The sequence below is a fragment of the Sclerotinia sclerotiorum genome, genomic scaffold (assembly GCF_000146945.2).
Source record: "Sclerotinia sclerotiorum 1980 UF-70 scaffold_13 genomic scaffold, whole genome shotgun sequence".
Lineage (NCBI taxonomy): Eukaryota > Fungi > Ascomycota > Leotiomycetes > Helotiales > Sclerotiniaceae > Sclerotinia > Sclerotinia sclerotiorum.
The window spans coordinates 540,123-558,281 of NW_001820823.1; the positions used below are offsets into that span (position 1 = coordinate 540,123).

Consider the following 18,159-nt stretch of genomic DNA (forward strand, 5'->3'; position numbering starts at 1 on the left):
ATTCTTTCGGCATCAAGGAATTTTGTCCCAGATTTCCCTCCTTTTCCATCCAGGGAATTGGGCATTGAAAGGGCTTATTAATAGTTAATATAAAATTTGCCGTTTCTGTAGTAGTGATAGCTGAGATGATTGATCTATTGATTCCTGCTTTCTTAAAGGCTTCGTTGACTTTGTTCCTTATATTTAATGGTATAAAAGAGTATAGCTGATAAATAAGGGGTTTGATGAGGATTAGTCGCTTGCTTGGGGCTTCTTTCTTTTGTTCTGTAGTTTTCTATTTTGTGGGTTTTCCCTTTATAATTAGGTTCCATTCTCCTGAGGTTTTGATGATAGTGGTATAGTTGACTTTGGTTTCAGAGATGTTTATTGTAGGGGGGATTATATGATTAAAGAGGTTTGAAAGGTGGTTGGCTTGCTTTTCGATCCGTTTGATAGCATTTTCTAGATGGGAGATTTATAATGTGATAATATTTGAGGCTTTTATGAGTTTTCCTTTTTCAAGATATTCACAAAATATTTCGATTAAGTCTAGGACTTTCGATTGTTCTTCGGTATCCTCTTCTAGGGAGGCAGCTAGAATGAGTAGACTTCTAGCTTTTTGGATAGCTTCTTTTGGTGAGTTGATATGGGGTTCTAAGTGGCTGGGTTGTCGTCTTCGTTTTTTATTGAATTGGAACATTGGGCGATTGATTGGTGATTTGAATGGATCATCAGAGCTCAAGGTATTGCCTTAGGTTTGAAAGTTGAAGGGTTGGGAGGGGGTAGGACTGGAAAGGATGAATGACAGGCTATTGTCTCTTTCATGGGTTTGTTCAGTGTGGTTCACTTGGCATGGAGTGCCTAAGATCACTTCTAGGAAGTTCGATTGGGTGATCCCCGTCATTGAGTTCTCTTTCCTCGTAATGGAGGTATGAAGGGGGTGAAAATTTCACGCGTTTTAGCGTGGTTTCACGTGTGTTGGTACGAGAAGGATACGGAAGACGTAGCACCCACGGATTACGTAGGTCCTGTATGTCTAATTGTATTCTGTCTAAAGAGCTAGCTACATATTGAAAGTAGTAAGTCTTATATAGACTTACTAAAAGAGCTAGTCTCTTTCGCGTTCGCTTAGTTCTTTATTACAGTAGTAATTGAATTGAAGTCATTCACTTCGTTCACACAACGTGTTTTGGACGTCGACGACAGTATCACAACAACTACTGGTTCAATTTCTTTGGGGACAATTGCATTCGATTGATGCTGATTTGTTTAGTGCAAATGAGATATAAAAATGGTGTATTTCGAAAAATATTTTTTCTTCAAAATTTGTTGTGTGTCGACAATGATATAGATATTGAAGAATTGCCAAGATATACTAGAAACCCTCTCATCTGATATCCAGAATGCTGTATAATTTTCCAACTCTTTTGACAATTTGGTATAGTGTTACAGACCTTTTTTATTTCTCGGGATATGCATGTAATTGTTGTTCTCCTCGAGGTGGGAGGGACGCGAAGGCGTCAGCAATGAAGTAGATCAATTGATGTATAAGAGCAAGCTATAGAACAAGGCAACCGGTGTATGCTCGTCTCATCTTATAGTACTACAACTTAATCCGCCTCAGTTCATCCTTTACCGTATTCTCCTCTCTTCCCTATTACCCATCTCTGGCTCCAGCTTGCTTACGCCCTGAGCTATTTTTGTTTTCGGCTGCTTTCCCTGCTATACCAATATACGCAGGATGTATCATTCTACCCCCACCCTAGTATTATCTGGGGCCTCGTATCTACCCACCTCACATGAACTCCCTATCTTCTCAATCCCAATACCTCCCACGTCATCTGTACGAAAGAGTAGCTACACATATTCCGATACCAGTAGAGGCTGTAGCGATACTATAACGATTAGTAATATCAACGAGAAAGTGACTGTATGTAATTGAAAGTCCCCTTTATCTACACAAAAATAAATGATCTAATCTCCAGTTCGGGTTTGGAATTTTTTTGGAAACATCACCTGGTTTCTTCGGAATATCAAGCTACTGTAATTGCTTTGAAAAGCCTGGAAACTACTTTAGCTGGAACTGTACTTCTTATCGAATACGATAATCACTATCGAAGAATATTTACTTGGTTATGGCAGTATTGGTTGCGCAAGTGTATGTCTAGCATATTTCAAATCGAGGCCGAAGCCCCAGATCTATTTCAATTTCGATCGGGAAAAGTATTTTTGATGAGTGGAGGTTCTCCTGCAATGCGAATTCGTGAGTCTGTTTTGGAAGGAAATGGTCAGGAAGGCTGTATATTGCAAGGTGGAGACAATATCGTTGGGTATTAATCAAGTATCTCTGGAAGGATATTCGAAAGAGATTTGATAGTTTAATTAATTGTTGGACAGGGCATTAATACCAAAAATACGTTTTTGGTGATAGAAGCTTGAGAATGTATAGTATAGGTTTATTAGCCTCAATTGGTTGGATGGGTGAAATCTTTTAGAAAATGTAAATTCAAAATAGTAATCGATAATTTCCATAAAATAAATATTCCTGCATGACATTACGAATTTATATTCTAAAATATAGAGGGAGCTGAACAGCGTATGCCCAGAGTTGCCCTAAGATGTGATTCGATATATTCAATTTCGATATATACATCAAATAGCATCTCCCTTTTAATGTCTGTTTAATTCTTCGATACACTGTCAATTTCATACATCAATATTTTAAAATGACTACCAACTCTGGCATACGTCGCCCAAAAAAATTTAAAGGTCCACTAGAGTATATCTTTGTCGATTTCGGCACCGGAGGTCTTCGCATGGCCTGTAGTATCGAAGGCGATGAAGATTGCAGAGAAATCGGAAACTATCCTGGAGCGCAAGCAGGTACCCCATCTCTTGTTTCTCAAGCGCCAACAAACATTATATACAAACCCAATGGCGATGAACCAGCCGAGCCCGTAGCATTTGGTTACGTTAAACCACACCGTCGTCAACAACTTTTATCCAAAGTGAAGATTGCCCTTCTACCAGATCCCGAAAGCTATGGTTATGCCTATGCTGCTCTAGTTAATGCAGCGAATGATCTCCACCTGAGATCTGTGCAGCAGATCCCAGAAGACTTCTTGAGGTTCGCCATCGAGCATGCGATCAAGGAATGCGGTGGGCAGCAGCCTACAAAAGGCTGGGTATTTTCAGTGCCTCAGTATTACAAGATTAAGGAAGTGCAGAACTTTCGAGCATTGATTAAAAGAGCAGGTTGTCTTGACAATATATATATCCATGGTGAAAGCGATTGTGTTGCTTATGCAAATCTGCCAACAATCGAGGATATCATCAGCGATGCTAAAGAGAGTGTCTTTAAGAAAAAGCAGAACTATACCATCGCAGTTGGGATATTTGATCTTGGAGCTGGTACAACTGTGAGTGATCTGGTTCAAGTAGAAGTGGATTGACTAACCTTTGAGAAAATAGGATATAACCACCTCCGAGATCTGTTTCAAATATGATGGAGGACCACCTGCGATCAACGAATTGAGTGCCCCTTTAGGTATATTATAAGAACCAAAACCATATATTTAATGCTGATGATGATACTATAGGCTTTGCGATTGGAGGGGATTCATTTGATGAACGATTCATTGATCTCTTGCGTGCCAAACTCGAAATCAGTATGACTCCAGATAAAGAGCAGGCCTTCTTTAACCCGTTTGTGAATCATTTCCATCTACAATCAAAGCCACAATGGACAGCAGATTTTGAGGATGAAGTATATCCATTCAGTGTACCATATGGCAAAGATCAATTTGTACTAACAAAGTGAGTTTATCGTCAGCTTTCTTTAATGTGATCTTCAGCTGCTAACTCAATAACAAGGGAGGATATGACTTGTATTATGAAACCACCGATTGATGAACTTGCCGACGCATCGGTGAGCATCTTGCTCAAATAATTAGACCTTTGGACCTTGTCGTAATCTCGGGAGGGAATTCCGAGGTGCCTGGTATGGTAAATAACTTGTGCGCTATGCTTAAAGGAAAGAATATCATCGACGATGATCAAAAAGTAATTCATTTGGTGGGACAGTCATTGTAAGTACCAATTCAACGCAAGGGGAATTTCGGATTGAAAGAAGCTAATCTGGAAACACTTGTAGGAACGCGGTAGTTCACGGTCTGCATTACTGGATCAATCATCCTCAACTAGTCAGAGGTCGATATGCTCGCATGACTCTGGCTCGAGTGATCAAACATCATCGTACAGAGCTTAACCGCCATATCAAAGTGCCTGCTGAGGATGCAAAATTACCCAAATTGTATAATTGTGCTGAAAGGATCATGACTGAGGTAATCATATCTATGGAAGATTGAGTAGGATTATTGATTAATGACTTTCTAGGGAATCCTTGTTCCAGATGGCATTCAGACTGTTGGTATCTACTTTGATATTGATATAAATGCCGAAAATTTGAACCTACTTCCTATCGATATATGCATTCCAAATAAAGATGCCGAAACTTACACTTCTAAAATCTGTCTCTGGAATTTTGCATCCGAGTGTAGGACTATAGGTGCTCTTCATTTAGAATCAACAATAACGAATATCGATATTGGTACACTTAGAAAAGTTGCTACAAAACGTTTGCGTCGACTCTGGCTTCGTTTAAGTATCGAAGTTGATATTGATATCAACGTTGTAGTATCCTGGAGACCCGACGGATGCAAGCTTAAAGAAGACACGAAGTTCTGTTCAAGCAAATTAACTTTGGAAAGTGTGAATCTATCTGGCCAAAGATTAGTGGATGAGTTTCGCGCTCCAATACAGCAACGAGAAAGCTCTGATTCAAACATTACCAACGATACCTTGCCGAATTATCTTCAAACGTTAAAGGCTATCGATGAAATGAAGATTCATTCGAAGAATTTATTCTCAACAAGTATTCCTCCTCATTTAGGTAAGTGAGTTTCTTTATATGCGGGTTTCAACAGAAATTATTAACATTGGTGGATTCCTATCATTCTGAACATGGTGTGCACTCTGCTGCTTGGCCACGTGATGATTCGGGTAAAATCGGCAATCACGAATCAATTACACAAGCGGTTCCATATTGTCCCGAGAATCTTAATCGCAAAAGAACTTTCTCTGAAGCAGAAATAGGATATGGGTATCCAATACCATCACAATCATATACTACTCCTTACCAAAGTCCTTACAATAATTCATTAGCAATAAATCCTTCGTTTCATCTACCTTCGATCTCGCATCAGAGTATACTGTCATCATCTACAGCCACAACACTTGCATCGTCATCTTCGAGCAATCCTCTATATCATCGTCACCAAATATCATCATATCCACCCCAATCATCATATCCACCCCAATCATCATACCCACCTCAATCATCTGATATTTACGATGAAAACACATCGGTCAATCCACGGGATCTTTCATTTAACCACAATCCTACTAACTGAGTTTCAATACTAAGACGAGAAAATGGAAAACGGGTTTTTTGGAAGTTGTGACCAAAAGGGTGTTTGTAGACCAGCAATTATATTTAACTTGGAATCTACAGGTGAAGAGCACCTGTAGATGGGGATAGCTACTCTATATACACACGAATGAATGGCCTAGCCATAATGGCTAGGCAAAAAGTCATATTTACCCCTTCAACGGTCTTACTTTATCAATAACTCTTGGTACATAGTACTTGTTCGGATCTGATCTTTAGACTACCTAAATCGCATACTAATCCTGAGTAATCGTATCATGTGTGAACATGATTAATGTATTTGAGATTTCTGCAATTATCCGAATGATGGTGATTCGTGACAAGAAGCTCCTGGCACGTGCTATGTAGTCTTAGTAAAAAGCGGGCTACATTATTAACCAATAATAATCGAATTTTGAATACCGGCGGTATTTCAACTCTCTCTCTTATTGGCTCGAGAATATCTTATCAAGACGTCAAATATATTCAGGAGTTTACACAGTAAATATCTACTGGAAGATTTCTACCGAGCCCCAGTTTGATGGAACCCATAAACAACCAGAACACATGATTGCATTATCTCTATTCCAGCAGAACTCTGGGGGTCAGCTATAGCTGCCCTCAACGACCTCAGGAACCACCAAGGTCCTGACCTTACCATAGACCACGTTCGAGCAGCCGTTACTACCCTTGACTCATTGATCCGTCTTGAGGACCAAACCTTCCGAATTACAAACCTCGAAGAACAATTAAGTACTGTCAACAATAACTTCAACCAAGTACAAGCCGAGTTGAACGAGGCTCACACAGAAAACAGCACTCTGAATTCTGTTTTTACCAACGTCCGACAACAACTCTCAGACGCCCCAGAGATAAACTTAGCCCTGGCCCGTCAACTACAAAGAAGCATGAATACTACCACCCACGCAAAAATCCCTAATCCGGAAAAGTTCACCGGCAGTCGTGAGAAGCTTCGCCCCTTTCTGGCCCAGTTACGCCTCAAGGCTGCAACTTTCATAGGAAACCAAGAACGCCTACGCTATGCTGTTTCTGTCTTCGACAAGGAAGCCCTGGACCAACTAATGCCGTTTATCCAAGACGACCAAGTAAAACTAAACGACCTAACCCATATGGTTAAACAGGCACAACGTTGTACTTCTTTTACTCACCCAAATTTGCATGGGAAAATTAATGGGTTATGCTCTTTTAAAAGAGGGACGTTGTGCTTCTTTAGAACCTGCTGGATGTAGTCTCGGAGTTGGAAAGTAGATAGCATAAAATCCTTTCGTGATTAGGTTTTGATGAAGAGATGCAAGTAATTGGCACACAAGGAGATAGACCGTCCAGCTTTACGGATGTGAGGAGAAGACTCAAGAAGCGGCAAATTGCGGTGACTATCATGTTGCATCTACCCCTCCAATCGACGATCGATAGGTATTGTCCTTGGCGAAGGTGGGACAAGGGGAAGTCATAACAGGGAGACATTAGACGCCACTGAAAGTTCATCCTTGCTAAGTGACCCATCTATGCAGACATACTGCTAATAGTTGCGTTACCCCGCTCACAAGCAAATTATGCATCATGTTCGGTTGGCAATTCTCATTCCCTTTTGTAGGATACGAGGAAAGCTAAGGTTGTAGGAGAGAGGTTTTCCCACCATATATAGCTAAAGTTACTCTAGCCTGATTCGAGGAATACCTTCAATAATGTATAGTTGTCATTATTTAAACTGGTTGGTCCTCATCAATTCTCTTTACATTCTTAGCATCAAAGTTTCTTGATCATACTTTCCATCTATTATAGTCAAAATACTCCTCAAACCACTCCCTCGCAGGCCTTCCCAAGCCACTCCCTCTCAGCCTTCTCGAAAACACTCCTTCTCAGTCATTCTCGAAACCACTCTCTTAGACCTCCTCCGCCAATCGCAACCCCTTTCAATAAGTAAGACTGTCAAAATACCTTCTAGCTTTGATTCTTACTTACCTTTTGAACCAGCCGACATTATTCTTTATACATATCTCTTTCTAATTTATACGAAGCAAAGTTTATCCCAAAAGCTTGATGATAGTTTGTTTACTGATTAAATTCAGATGTCTTTTCGACCTAGTGGACTTATCACAGCTCCCTCTTTGTACGGCGCTTACCTTCAAGCCTCCAAGCCAGAGTTGCGAGAGTCGGCCACTGTTCCACTTTGGGAGGATATTCTCAATAATGAATTTAAGCATTATGATGATATTCGTGTAAATTCCCAACAATCATTGGATAACACAACTAGATCTGCAGATGTGGTGGTTAGATCTTATGATCAGGGATTTAACCCTGTTTTGTTGCTGGTGATGGAATGTAAACGCTATAGTAGGACACATCGAGAGATTGATGAAATGGAATTACAGCTTGAACTATATGTTCAAGACTATTTTTCAGAGTTTGGTAAATCGCAAGGGCGAACCTCTATATATGGCGCAGTTGCGTTTGGAACCAAGATTCGAGCTTGGCGTTTCACTTGCGAAACTTCCACAACATTCATTGCAGATCCTTTGATGAAGGGCAAGACAGGGATAGCAGACCTTAAATCCTACAGAGACCCTTATATTCCTGCAGAGGCTGATCAGATCCGAGAATTTCTTGAGCTGGTGAGAAAATCTAAGCTTGCTTCAACTTCACAGATGTCACACGCCACCGGATCATCCTCATCGACTACAAACACAAACATACCTTACGGCTCTTATCAGGCTGCTGCAGCATCTACAGCATCTACCAGTATATCTCTAAGCCAACAACCAACCACTTCTCAAATCACTTCATCAGTGCTTGGGTCGGATGAAGATCATTTCTATGTTGTCGACGGAAAATATTTTTATCATCTCAAATCGACAAACACAAGCACACATGTAGAACGCCCAACGGATCAATGGGTATATAATTATCATGGTTGGAGTGATTCTAAGGCTGCTGGTCGCAAATGGCGAATGATAGATGGAAATAAAAAGGTTACATATGCTTGATATGGATGGAGGTCTTTGGGGAGATGAAGTCTTCTTCTGATTCTCGAGCCGGGGCTTTATGGGATGAGATGATGTGATACTTTTTCTCAGACTGCTTAACATAGGTTTTCCACCCTTGTCTGTGGTTTTTCCTATGCTCTAGTGCAAATGCAAAGGAGATGTTGTTCAATCACTGATATAAATGATAATTCCTATGCGTCTACTCTAAGTGCTTGCTGTGGCATCGCTTCAAATTAACAGATTGTGATGATCCTAATTGAAATTTTAATATACAATGCCAAAACATTCAATAGCAGGGCCGTAGAACCAAAAATAGCAGCCTTGTATAAACTGTTCTTGCGATGATTGGAAACTTTTGTATGTATCTGTGGACTCTGGGCCTCCTATTGCACCAAAATATTGGGATCGACCTAAGGTGGTATGGATCTAAAAAAAAAATGTTATTTTTGCCCCTATAAAATAAAAATAGCAGATATAACATAAAAGGGTGGTCGGAATGTGGGGTAGGGGACTTACTGTAAGATACAACCCTGGGAAATTCCATACCCAAATTTTATCAATTCTCTCTTTATGAGGTTGAATTTGGAAATATATTGATGACTCATCATTGGGTTTTCCAATAGTCTGCAACCTTGACGTTGAATGCACACAAACACCAGTAACCCCAACGCCATCTTGCAATCTCACAGATATCGCAAACATATCCTCATCAAAGAACACCGATTCCGTTGGTACCTCATGTTTTCCATAAGAAGATATTCCAATATTGCCTCGATTTATATAGTACTCTGGCGATAGTGTTCCCATTCGAAAGGGCTTCATAATAATAGTTTCAGGGAAGGATAAGTTGGTATTCGAGTTGTACTGCCAGTAAATTTTTCGGAACTTCAAGGCCTGGGAGAATTAGCAATTGTTTAAATGAACTAAAACATAAAAGCTCACATCTGTAAAAACAACTAGTTGATTATTCGAATCATTGTCGATACTAATACCTTCGAACCAATTCAAAGTAGAAGGAACCCTAGATGACCATTCAGACTCGCCGAATTTAAGACTGCGTATACCCAACGGATCAACAACGAAACCGAGACTGGATATTTGATTTGCTCGAAAGTAGATGTGGTATGAAATACCATGGCAGACTCCAATGGATATCTGGGCACTAGATGGTATACCTTCTAGACCAGAGACATATTTTTGACCGTGTATTGAAATTAAATACACCTTAAATCCAGTAAGTACATTAGGTATATGTGTTGTAATTTGTCGAGGTCCAAGTGGAAAATGTTGCTTTTGAGGCAAATTATCGATTGGTGAAGGAGGGATCCAGAAAGACGAAGAGTATAATGGATATCGAGCTTTCAAAATAGATGCCAAATGGTCCAATATTCGTATCCACGATATTAACCCATCCAAAGCAATATAATCATTATCATCAAATACACGATGAGCAAAGATTACCATATCTTGTATCGTTATCGATAGCTCTGAGATTGAATTTGTATACGAGAGAAGAAGTTGCCAAGGAGAATATTGTGTAGATGATGATAATGCAAATCGATTAGAGATGAAATAGCTGAATCGCGATTTTGAGTCAAGATAGTGTAAAATCATCCATGTTATTTCTAACGGTAGTTTATCGATTTTTGATTCGTGATTGAGATTTGGGTTATTTCCCGATGGTGGTAATATTTTGAACATTGGAGTAGATACGTCGAAGTTGGCTATAATATAGTTAGATAATGTATCCTATAAATGATTTAGTAACTTCACCTAAAGATTGACTCTTATATCTTGATGCACCATCCTTTCTCATCCAGTCCTCTGTTAAAGCTTGGCAAAACGCAAATAGAACTTTAGGTGGTATACCCATCTTTAGTATGTCTTGCAAGGTTTGAAGACAAACATGGTGGACGAGAAAGCAATTGAAACTGCCAGCAACTCTTCGTTGGCAATAGACCTTGATCTCCCGATGATTGGAATTTTTAGAGCTTGCGTAAGGAAATGTTATAAGGCGGAAGCTGATGGAAGGTGAGGTATATATTGGATGGGTAAGAACCATATCCTCATCTTGAGTTCGCAGTACTATAGATGTAATTGTTTCAGTAAATTAATCATTCTGGACTAATAATTAACCTACCAGCACAAAACAATGTCGTCCATTGTATTTCACCACAGCCATAACCACACAAGGAGCATTGTAAATGGGCTTGATGTATCATTTTGTAAGAAATACCTTGTCGAAACTGACGATAAGATGGATAGAAAAGAATTGAAAGGAATTACAAGAAATTTGAATGAAGAATATTCCTCTTGAATGGCGACTTAGCCTTCCGGATACTTGCATAAATTACATCGTACACACTAGCGGCCGCCCTTGTCAAAATCAGCGACGATAATATTTTATTAAACTTGTTAAGATTATGCCCTATAGAGTGTAATAGTCACTGGCAAAGGGAGATGGGAAGCTGAAGTACTAGCTTCCGTATTATAGTTGATTAAGGATTGAAGATGAGGGAGAAGGCAAACCTTCGATTTACCCCACATCTTATTAGATTGGGTGCCTCGAGCCATATTATACCGTAGAGGCAAGATTAAATCACGTGTAATAAGGCACAACAGAAAACAGTATCACAATAATACTGTATTATAATTCACTCAATTATATAAAGAATAAGTATTTTAGACCTTCAGCGAATCTATTGTTGTTTTTCAGCTGTACAGCATAAGAAAAAACTCATTGAATATAAGCTACAAAAAAATAGGGATTAAACTAGATAACCCAATCTTTAAATCTGTTACTAATGGAACCGGCCAAGAGCACAATTGTTAATCATTATAGATTATTTCCTGGTGCGCCCCAACTCCCCAATGATCCTGTCATACTCCGTAATAAAACAATCCATAGTATAAAACATAAAATAATTAGAGATAAGCCCTAGATCCTGACGACGATCTCTCGCGTGATGACCTAAACTTAGGTATGTCTCTCATGTAAGATCTTGAGTTTGAGCCCGATTCGGATTTTATTCGAGGGGTTCGTCTGGAGCTTGAATGGATATTTTCATTCGTATATTTCCTGAGTCTTGCACCCCTTTCCAACCCTTCTTCATCACTATATGTAAGGTCGAATGGGCGCCGAAAGCTCCGCCCACGGTCCAAAGCAGGATTTGTGCGTTTGGAAACTCCGGCATATTGCGAAGTGATAGATGGTGGAGGTGAGCTTACAGGTGTAGATGAGGTGATGGCAGGTAAGGATGAGTTGGCAGCAGGTAAGGACGAGATGGCGGCAGGTAAGGATGAAGTTGCTGGTTGTGCGGTGGAAGGTGAGGGAGTATATTGTATAGCCCGAGTAAGACCTGTCGCCATAACTTCGTTGTGTGTTCTGTAATCGCCAGGACCTGTCGCAATAACATTCTAGGTACATCGTTAGCATAAATGCTTTGTTTCATACTATATAAAATAGAGAATAGAGCGCACATCAATAGCAGATAATATAGGCAGAGAAGAAGACTCTTCAGAACTATAAATACATGTCTGCTCATCATTTTGGACTACCACCCAGACTCTAGTACCTGGGCACAACACAGCCAACTCATCGCCTTTCTTCATGACAGTTTGAGTTCGATCATGACATGCCCTCCTTCGTCTACGTTCATCACCAACAATTGGTGCAAGCTTCCTGGTATATTTGACCATCCTGGAGATGTAATGAAATTTTGGTGTGATGATCTGAGAGAAATGAAGCTGCAAAACTGATCTCGAAAGTTGAAAACTGAGCTTTCAGTTAATCGGAAAACCGTTTGACTTTTTAAAAGGTATTGAACGTTGGTGATATTAAACAAAAATAGTTCTTGAAGCCGCGCGCGTAGATGCGGGCGTTGATGCGGGCGTTTATGCAGCCTGTCATTCGTTCCTGAAAGCGAAAGCCGAACATCAGATTACGGGAGTTGGTTGAATGGGCATCATGAATACATGGGCTACTACTACTACATCTACGCTTCCAGGTTCTCAATAGTAAGTACATTTTTTTAAAAACAATACGCATTTCATTTCCCTAAAAACTTATCCAAACCATCATCTAAATCATCATCTAAACTATCATCATAATATCCTTTTGTGGAGTTATGAACTTGACGCAGTGGTACGCAATCTCTTTAGCAGCAATTGCCGTCCTCCTGATCCTTTATCGAATTGGCTCCATTGGCTCTGCCCTTCTTATAACACGGTTCCAGGTGTTAGCATTGAGGCATCTGGTTTATCCGTTATTTGTTCAACGGACATATTGGACTGGTGTTACAAGATTGCAAGGCTTTCTTGTAGGGGCATATTTAGGTATCAACGGCTTTTGTATGGGTCTTGGGGTAAAGACCACGTCCGATGTTATTTCTCGAGCGGGAATTATGGCCTCGGTGAACCTTATACCGCTGTTCTTGGGTGGGCGGACTAATGCCTTGGCCAATTTCATTGGTATTTCTATTCATTCTTATTATATAGCACATCACTGGATTGGTCGAGTTGTGATTATTCAAAGTCTTTTGCATGTCGCATTTGTTTTAGCTGCTGGCCAGCCATGGACCTTCAACTCATCTCAAATCTCTGGACTTTCAGTAAGTAAAATAAAGTTATACTTAGTTCACTTCTAATATAGATATAGGCTGTGTCAGCATTGTCGCTCTTACTCATTACATCACTATTCTTTTTGCGAAGATTGATGTTTGAGGTATTCCTCAAAATTCATTTTTTGTTGGCGTTTATCGTGGTTGTTGCCCTATTGGAACATGTATCACACCTTGGGTTGGCTCGAAGCATGTTTCCGATAATTGCATTATCCTTGTGGTCCTTCAATGCTATAATGCGATGGGGAAAGATAATTTAATATAACGTTGGTGGTGTTGATCATTCCTTGACACCACAGGCCGATATTTTCCATTTCTATGATGACTCGAAAACGAAAACCGTCAGTGCAATAAGATTGACAGTCCTACTTAGACGGCCTATGAAAATCAACCCAGGTCAATATATGTATCTGTTTCTCTCGGATATGGGTGTACGCCGACGGTTCCAAGCGCACCCATTCGTGATCGCATGGTGGGACGATTCCTTGAAAGCTACCAAGGTTTCTTTCTTGATCGAGCCCAGCAACGGCCTAACCTCAAAACTGATTGGACGGGGCTCGCTCCGTAGTGTTGTGATGGATGGGCCTTATGGAAAAGATTTGCGATTGGATAATTTCGAGACGGTTATCCTAGTGGCAAAGGGAATTGGAATTGCTGGTATCATTCCTTATGTTAGAAGTCTGACATATCGTAGAGTGAATAAGGATAAAAATTACGATTCTTATCGACGAGGTCTTATCACACGAAAAATCGATCTGTATTGGGTCCTTGAGGATAACTGTCAGGAAGATTGGATTTCGGATTGGCTTGTGGATTTGCAGATGCGAGATTCAGAGAAGGTTGTGATACATTGCAATATGCCTAATTTCCGTGCGGAGAAGTGCTGACATACTCCTACAGCTTATTTTGAACTGCACTCGTTTCTATCCACGAAAAATGACAAAACCCCCTCCAATTGTGGATGATCCCCATTGGAGGTTTGTATATCAACAGCAGGCAATACTGATAATAGAAGGGTTCATAACTAAGCAGGTACAAAGATCTGCAGGAAAATCTAAAGTCGCCGGTAGGACCTAACAATCAATTCCCTTTCACTCAAGAATCAAACTGAATTTAGTATAGTTTGTGGAACATCTGTATTTACTCATATACTCCGCAATATTGTCATCCAAACCTTGAAGGAGTATAAAGATGTCGAATTCGCGGAGGTTGAATATCAACCACATAGAGTGCATCATATCCATTCGAGGGTCACTTCCAAAAACTGGGACCAGATAGAGATGGAGGCTACAAATTTACCTTCTCAATTAAGTTCTAGAGAACGATACTTGCAGCGATCACAACTTGGGGGCACAGAAAATTCCACATACTTCAAACAAAAACTTGCAAGAAAGCTTGAGAATGAGAGCAATAAAGGCAGGCTGGTGGAATGGAGACCCGGGGCATCGAACCATCTCTTAACTTTGGAACAGGGAAGTGAGAAAGCAGATGATGTTCAAGATTGGAATAAAATAAATGTGCGAGAGATTATGTAAATCACAAGTCAAAATCCTTTGGTTTCAATACTAAAACCAGAATTTCATATGCTTGGAAATACCATTAGTGTATCAATGGATATAGTAATAATTTTTAAGCTATGAAGTTTGCACCGGAACCCCACATCCCCGCAAAATATGGTTTCAGTTGACCAATGATCGGTTGTTTATGAATACCAATGGTTTTTTTGTTTGTAATTTCATTGGTCCAATATGAAGCATATGCGACGGGACATTTTGCGCAATACAGGGACTCCGAAATCAACTTAGCTCATCGGCAGTATTACGTCAGTGGAGTCTGCCTCCACCGAGAGCTAACAATCCCGAGGTAATCCCGATCGCTGTTCAGGCGGTGCGCCACATGTCACGAAACACGACTTCCCCAACCATCCCTCGCATCCCAAAGAACATTACAATCGCAAATGGAGCTTGTCACCATGACGGATCAGGCCCAGTCAGAGATACTTGAGAATAATCCTATTGGGAAAGGCCTTGATGCCTTTCGCACCTCTTTCAATTCAATTTGTGAAGACCGAAACATTTCCTGCACTCCGGACGCGCTCGGTCAACTTGCGCAAGAAGGTAAGACTGTTTGGCGTTTTAGTGCCTCCTATCTAAGTAATATACAGATATCCAGAATCTCACTCTCGATCTCCTCTTCGCTCTACGAAATCTCCCTGTCATTCGTCTCCTACAGTCAAAGACAAGTGATGGCACCCTTCGCAATGATCTCCTGAAACTCATTTCCGTCGTCAGCTCCGACAACTTCCACTTCGACCGTATTCAACCTCTTTTGACTGCAGCCCTCACCCACAATCGGGACGATGCACTCCTGTGGGATCAAGTCTATCACACCGTCATCGAATCGCTCACCAGCCCGAAACAATTAACGCCACCGACCGCCTTCGAGAAAGCCGTTTTCGACACGCCACTTCGATCCAGCTCGGCTTCTCAGAGGGGGATTGAGCAGACACACGATGAGGTTGACCGGCGGATACTTGAGGAACTCACTGGGCGCGTCTACTACGATGTTGGAGGGTTCTACGAGCGATACTTCGAAGAGAAGTCCTGGACGAACAACGCGAGGGATATGTACGAAGGGTCAAGAGCCCAGTATACAGAGGGACGCTGGAACGAGTGGCCAGAGCCTTCACTTCAAGGTCCATTCTTTGAGTGGTTCATAAAGTTCCAGGACGCTGTTCTCAGCGGACTTCGCCACAGATACTACACATCAGCGAACAAAGTGTTGAGGGGCTCGGAGGCTGATCGCAAGCTTGACATTTTCCTCACCCCCGCCAACGCTACCTTACCGAACGGCGAGCACGACTGGTCTAATGTACTTGTTATTGGAGAACACAAACAGAATCCTGATGAGGATCGATCTGCAAAAACACTGGTGCAGTTGGCAGGGTATGCACGCGAAGTGTTTGGAAGTCAACCGGAGCGGCGATTCGTGCCTGGGTTTACGATCTGCGGAAGCATGATGCGGCTCTGGGTATTTGACAGATCTGGACCGTATAACTCCGAGAAGTTCGACATTCACAAAGAGCCAGAGCGATTTGTCAAGGTCCTTGCCGGCTACGCGATGATGTCCGATGCAGAATTGGGTTTGAACACGTTCATCAAGCGTGATGGCAACGGCAAGTACATCGTCACACGAGATGTGAGGATCTCTTTGGAGGACAAGCCAATCGCCTCGACAAAAGCGATAGTGTGCCGGGGAACAACGTGTTATCGAGGAAGGAGACCCGGCACAACGGACTGGGAGTACGTTGTGAAGTTCGCTTGGCCGTCTGACAAAAGGCAGCGGGAGGGAGAACTGTTGAAGTTGGCAAAGGAGAAAGGAGTCACGGGCATTGCTGTGTGGTTCAATCATGAGCAGATTACTATCGACGGCGACCCGGACACCATCTCACATTTGCGACGAGCCATGAAATTTGGGTCGCCACGGAGGCCGTCGAAGAAAGCTTTTTGGGTCGATAGTAGTCCAGAATCCAGCCGTGCGTTCTCGAAAACAAGCCTCAAGGGAAGGTCAGGGAGCAGTGTGGCTCACTTGGTTGGCCTAGGAATTGGTGCAGGTAGCGCCACAACTTCTTCCTCTGGGCAGAAAAGAAAAAGAGATGAAAGACTTGATGGGGGTAGCAGACTGAAGAGGTCCAAATCCGACGGTAGTCATGCCAGCGCGACAAATGTGCACAAAGAAGACCAGCTAGACGCAATCGGCGCTCCTAGTATTCAAGAAACAGTGGTTGACAGTCTGGCAAACTGCCGGAATGAGTGGCAGCGGAATAATGTCGATAGTATTCAAGAAGCCGGAGCCGACAGTCTGACAGACTGCGAAAGTGAGACGTACGGTAACCGAGTGAACTACTGCTTGGTAACTTCACCAGCTGGACGACCTCTCCATGAATATCAATCGGTCAGAGAACTTTTGGAGGCGCTGCGCGATGCTGTCCGAGGTCATAGGTCACTGCTCGAGGATGGAAAGATTCTTCATCGGGATGTCTCCGAAAATAATATCATCATCACCGAACTCCCTGCCGAAGAAGCCCCCAAAGGAAGACTAATTGACTTGGACTTGGCAAAGGAGCTGGACAGCGTGCCGAGTGGGGCTCGTCACCGGACTGGCACTATGCAATTCATGGCGATTGAGGTTCTTGAAGGCAAAGGTCACACATATCGGCACGATCTCGAGTCATTTTTTTACGTCTTTGTATGGATGTGCATTCGATATGGCTATGAAGGTACGGGCAGGCAAAAACCCAACAAGCCGATGAAACCGAAGATAAATATACTGCGAGGCTGGTATACTGGGATGTATACAGAAATTGCCAATACCAAGCAGGGCCACATGGACAAAAACAGATTTGAGAACATCATCGTGGAGTTTGCGCCGAAGTTCGAGAACCTCAAACCATTGGCTCGCGAGCTCCGACATGTTCTTTTTCCAATTAGGGATGGAGCGATCTTCACAGGCACATTCCACGATAACGATATAATGTACGATGGGATGATAGATGCATTCAACAGAGCGATAGACCGTCTGGGAAAGGAGGAACAGGCAATTGCATAGGCGAGACGAGGACTGGGGAGTTAGGATTGTGCGGCGTATTGTTGGGGGTTTTTTCTTCTTTTCTTTTTGCTACAAAGGGTGTGGGAAAACTGTACGATACAATGATACCAGTGAATTGCTTCTCATAAGGCGTTGCGCCTCATGTCTGCTTTCGATGACAACTTCTTCATTTTCTTTTGTAGTGTTTCACCAACCCAACCCCTTCCAAAATTATTCCTCTTTACCTTGACGACAATCTTAAGTCCAAGCCAATTCTGGATATCGCATGCTTAGGAGCCACACGACTTGTCTACATCTGGAGGAAGCCTCACCGCGAACATGCCGTTAAGGTCGGCCGCCTGCCCAGTTTAGGCCCTCATGGACATCCTAAAAAGGCGCCGTGGGCGATCCAAGTTCACGTCCATGACTCACCTGTTTTTGGAGCAGCCGATTATGGCTCCCTTTGGTAGGGAAGTCCCAC

General features: G+C 41.9%; 7 protein-coding genes across 7 annotated transcripts; 4 read left to right on the plus strand and 3 right to left on the minus strand.

Annotated features, from left to right (window-relative positions):
- Positions 1-454: 454 nt before the first annotated feature.
- SS1G_09349 (predicted protein) lies at positions 455-1,458 on the minus strand (the record flags this gene model as incomplete). Its single annotated transcript, XM_001589577.1, has 3 exons — positions 455-729; positions 827-1,042; positions 1,434-1,458. 3 exons carry the CDS (start codon positions 1,456-1,458, stop codon positions 455-457), a joined length of 516 nt encoding a protein of 171 aa, XP_001589627.1.
- A 1,247-nt stretch (positions 1,459-2,705) lies between these two features.
- SS1G_09350 (predicted protein) lies at positions 2,706-6,736 on the plus strand (the record flags this gene model as incomplete). Its single annotated transcript, XM_001589578.1, has 9 exons — positions 2,706-3,398; positions 3,451-3,526; positions 3,579-3,795; positions 3,933-4,067; positions 4,133-4,322; positions 4,375-4,930; positions 5,465-5,551; positions 6,131-6,430; positions 6,681-6,736. The coding sequence occupies 9 exons, from the start codon at positions 2,706-2,708 to the stop codon at positions 6,734-6,736; spliced, it is 2,310 nt and encodes a 769-aa protein (XP_001589628.1).
- Positions 6,737-8,663: 1,927 nt separating this feature from the next.
- SS1G_09351 (predicted protein) lies at positions 8,664-10,345 on the minus strand (the record flags this gene model as incomplete). The annotated part of the gene is made up of 5 exons (XM_001589579.1): positions 8,664-8,687; positions 8,989-9,366; positions 9,415-9,526; positions 10,103-10,196; positions 10,246-10,345. The coding sequence occupies 5 exons, from the start codon at positions 10,343-10,345 to the stop codon at positions 8,664-8,666; spliced, it is 708 nt and encodes a 235-aa protein (XP_001589629.1).
- Positions 10,346-11,397: 1,052 nt separating this feature from the next.
- Positions 11,398-12,171, minus strand: SS1G_09352 (hypothetical protein; the record flags this gene model as incomplete). Its single annotated transcript, XM_001589580.1, has 2 exons — positions 11,398-11,889; positions 11,953-12,171. The coding sequence occupies 2 exons, from the start codon at positions 12,169-12,171 to the stop codon at positions 11,398-11,400; spliced, it is 711 nt and encodes a 236-aa protein (XP_001589630.1).
- Positions 12,172-12,439: 268 nt separating this feature from the next.
- SS1G_09353 (hypothetical protein) lies at positions 12,440-13,194 on the plus strand (the record flags this gene model as incomplete). The annotated part of the gene is made up of 3 exons (XM_001589581.1): positions 12,440-12,489; positions 12,970-13,082; positions 13,130-13,194. The coding sequence occupies 3 exons, from the start codon at positions 12,440-12,442 to the stop codon at positions 13,192-13,194; spliced, it is 228 nt and encodes a 75-aa protein (XP_001589631.1).
- Positions 13,195-13,495: 301 nt separating this feature from the next.
- On the plus strand, positions 13,496-13,978 carry SS1G_09354 (hypothetical protein; the record flags this gene model as incomplete). Its single annotated transcript, XM_001589582.1, has 1 exon — positions 13,496-13,978. The coding sequence occupies one exon, from the start codon at positions 13,496-13,498 to the stop codon at positions 13,976-13,978; it is 483 nt and encodes a 160-aa protein (XP_001589632.1).
- A 1,085-nt stretch (positions 13,979-15,063) lies between these two features.
- On the plus strand, positions 15,064-18,148 carry SS1G_09355 (hypothetical protein; the record flags this gene model as incomplete). Its single annotated transcript, XM_001589583.1, has 3 exons — positions 15,064-15,208; positions 15,256-17,667; positions 17,973-18,148. The coding sequence occupies 3 exons, from the start codon at positions 15,064-15,066 to the stop codon at positions 18,146-18,148; spliced, it is 2,733 nt and encodes a 910-aa protein (XP_001589633.1).
- Between the last annotated feature and the right edge of the window lie 11 nt (positions 18,149-18,159).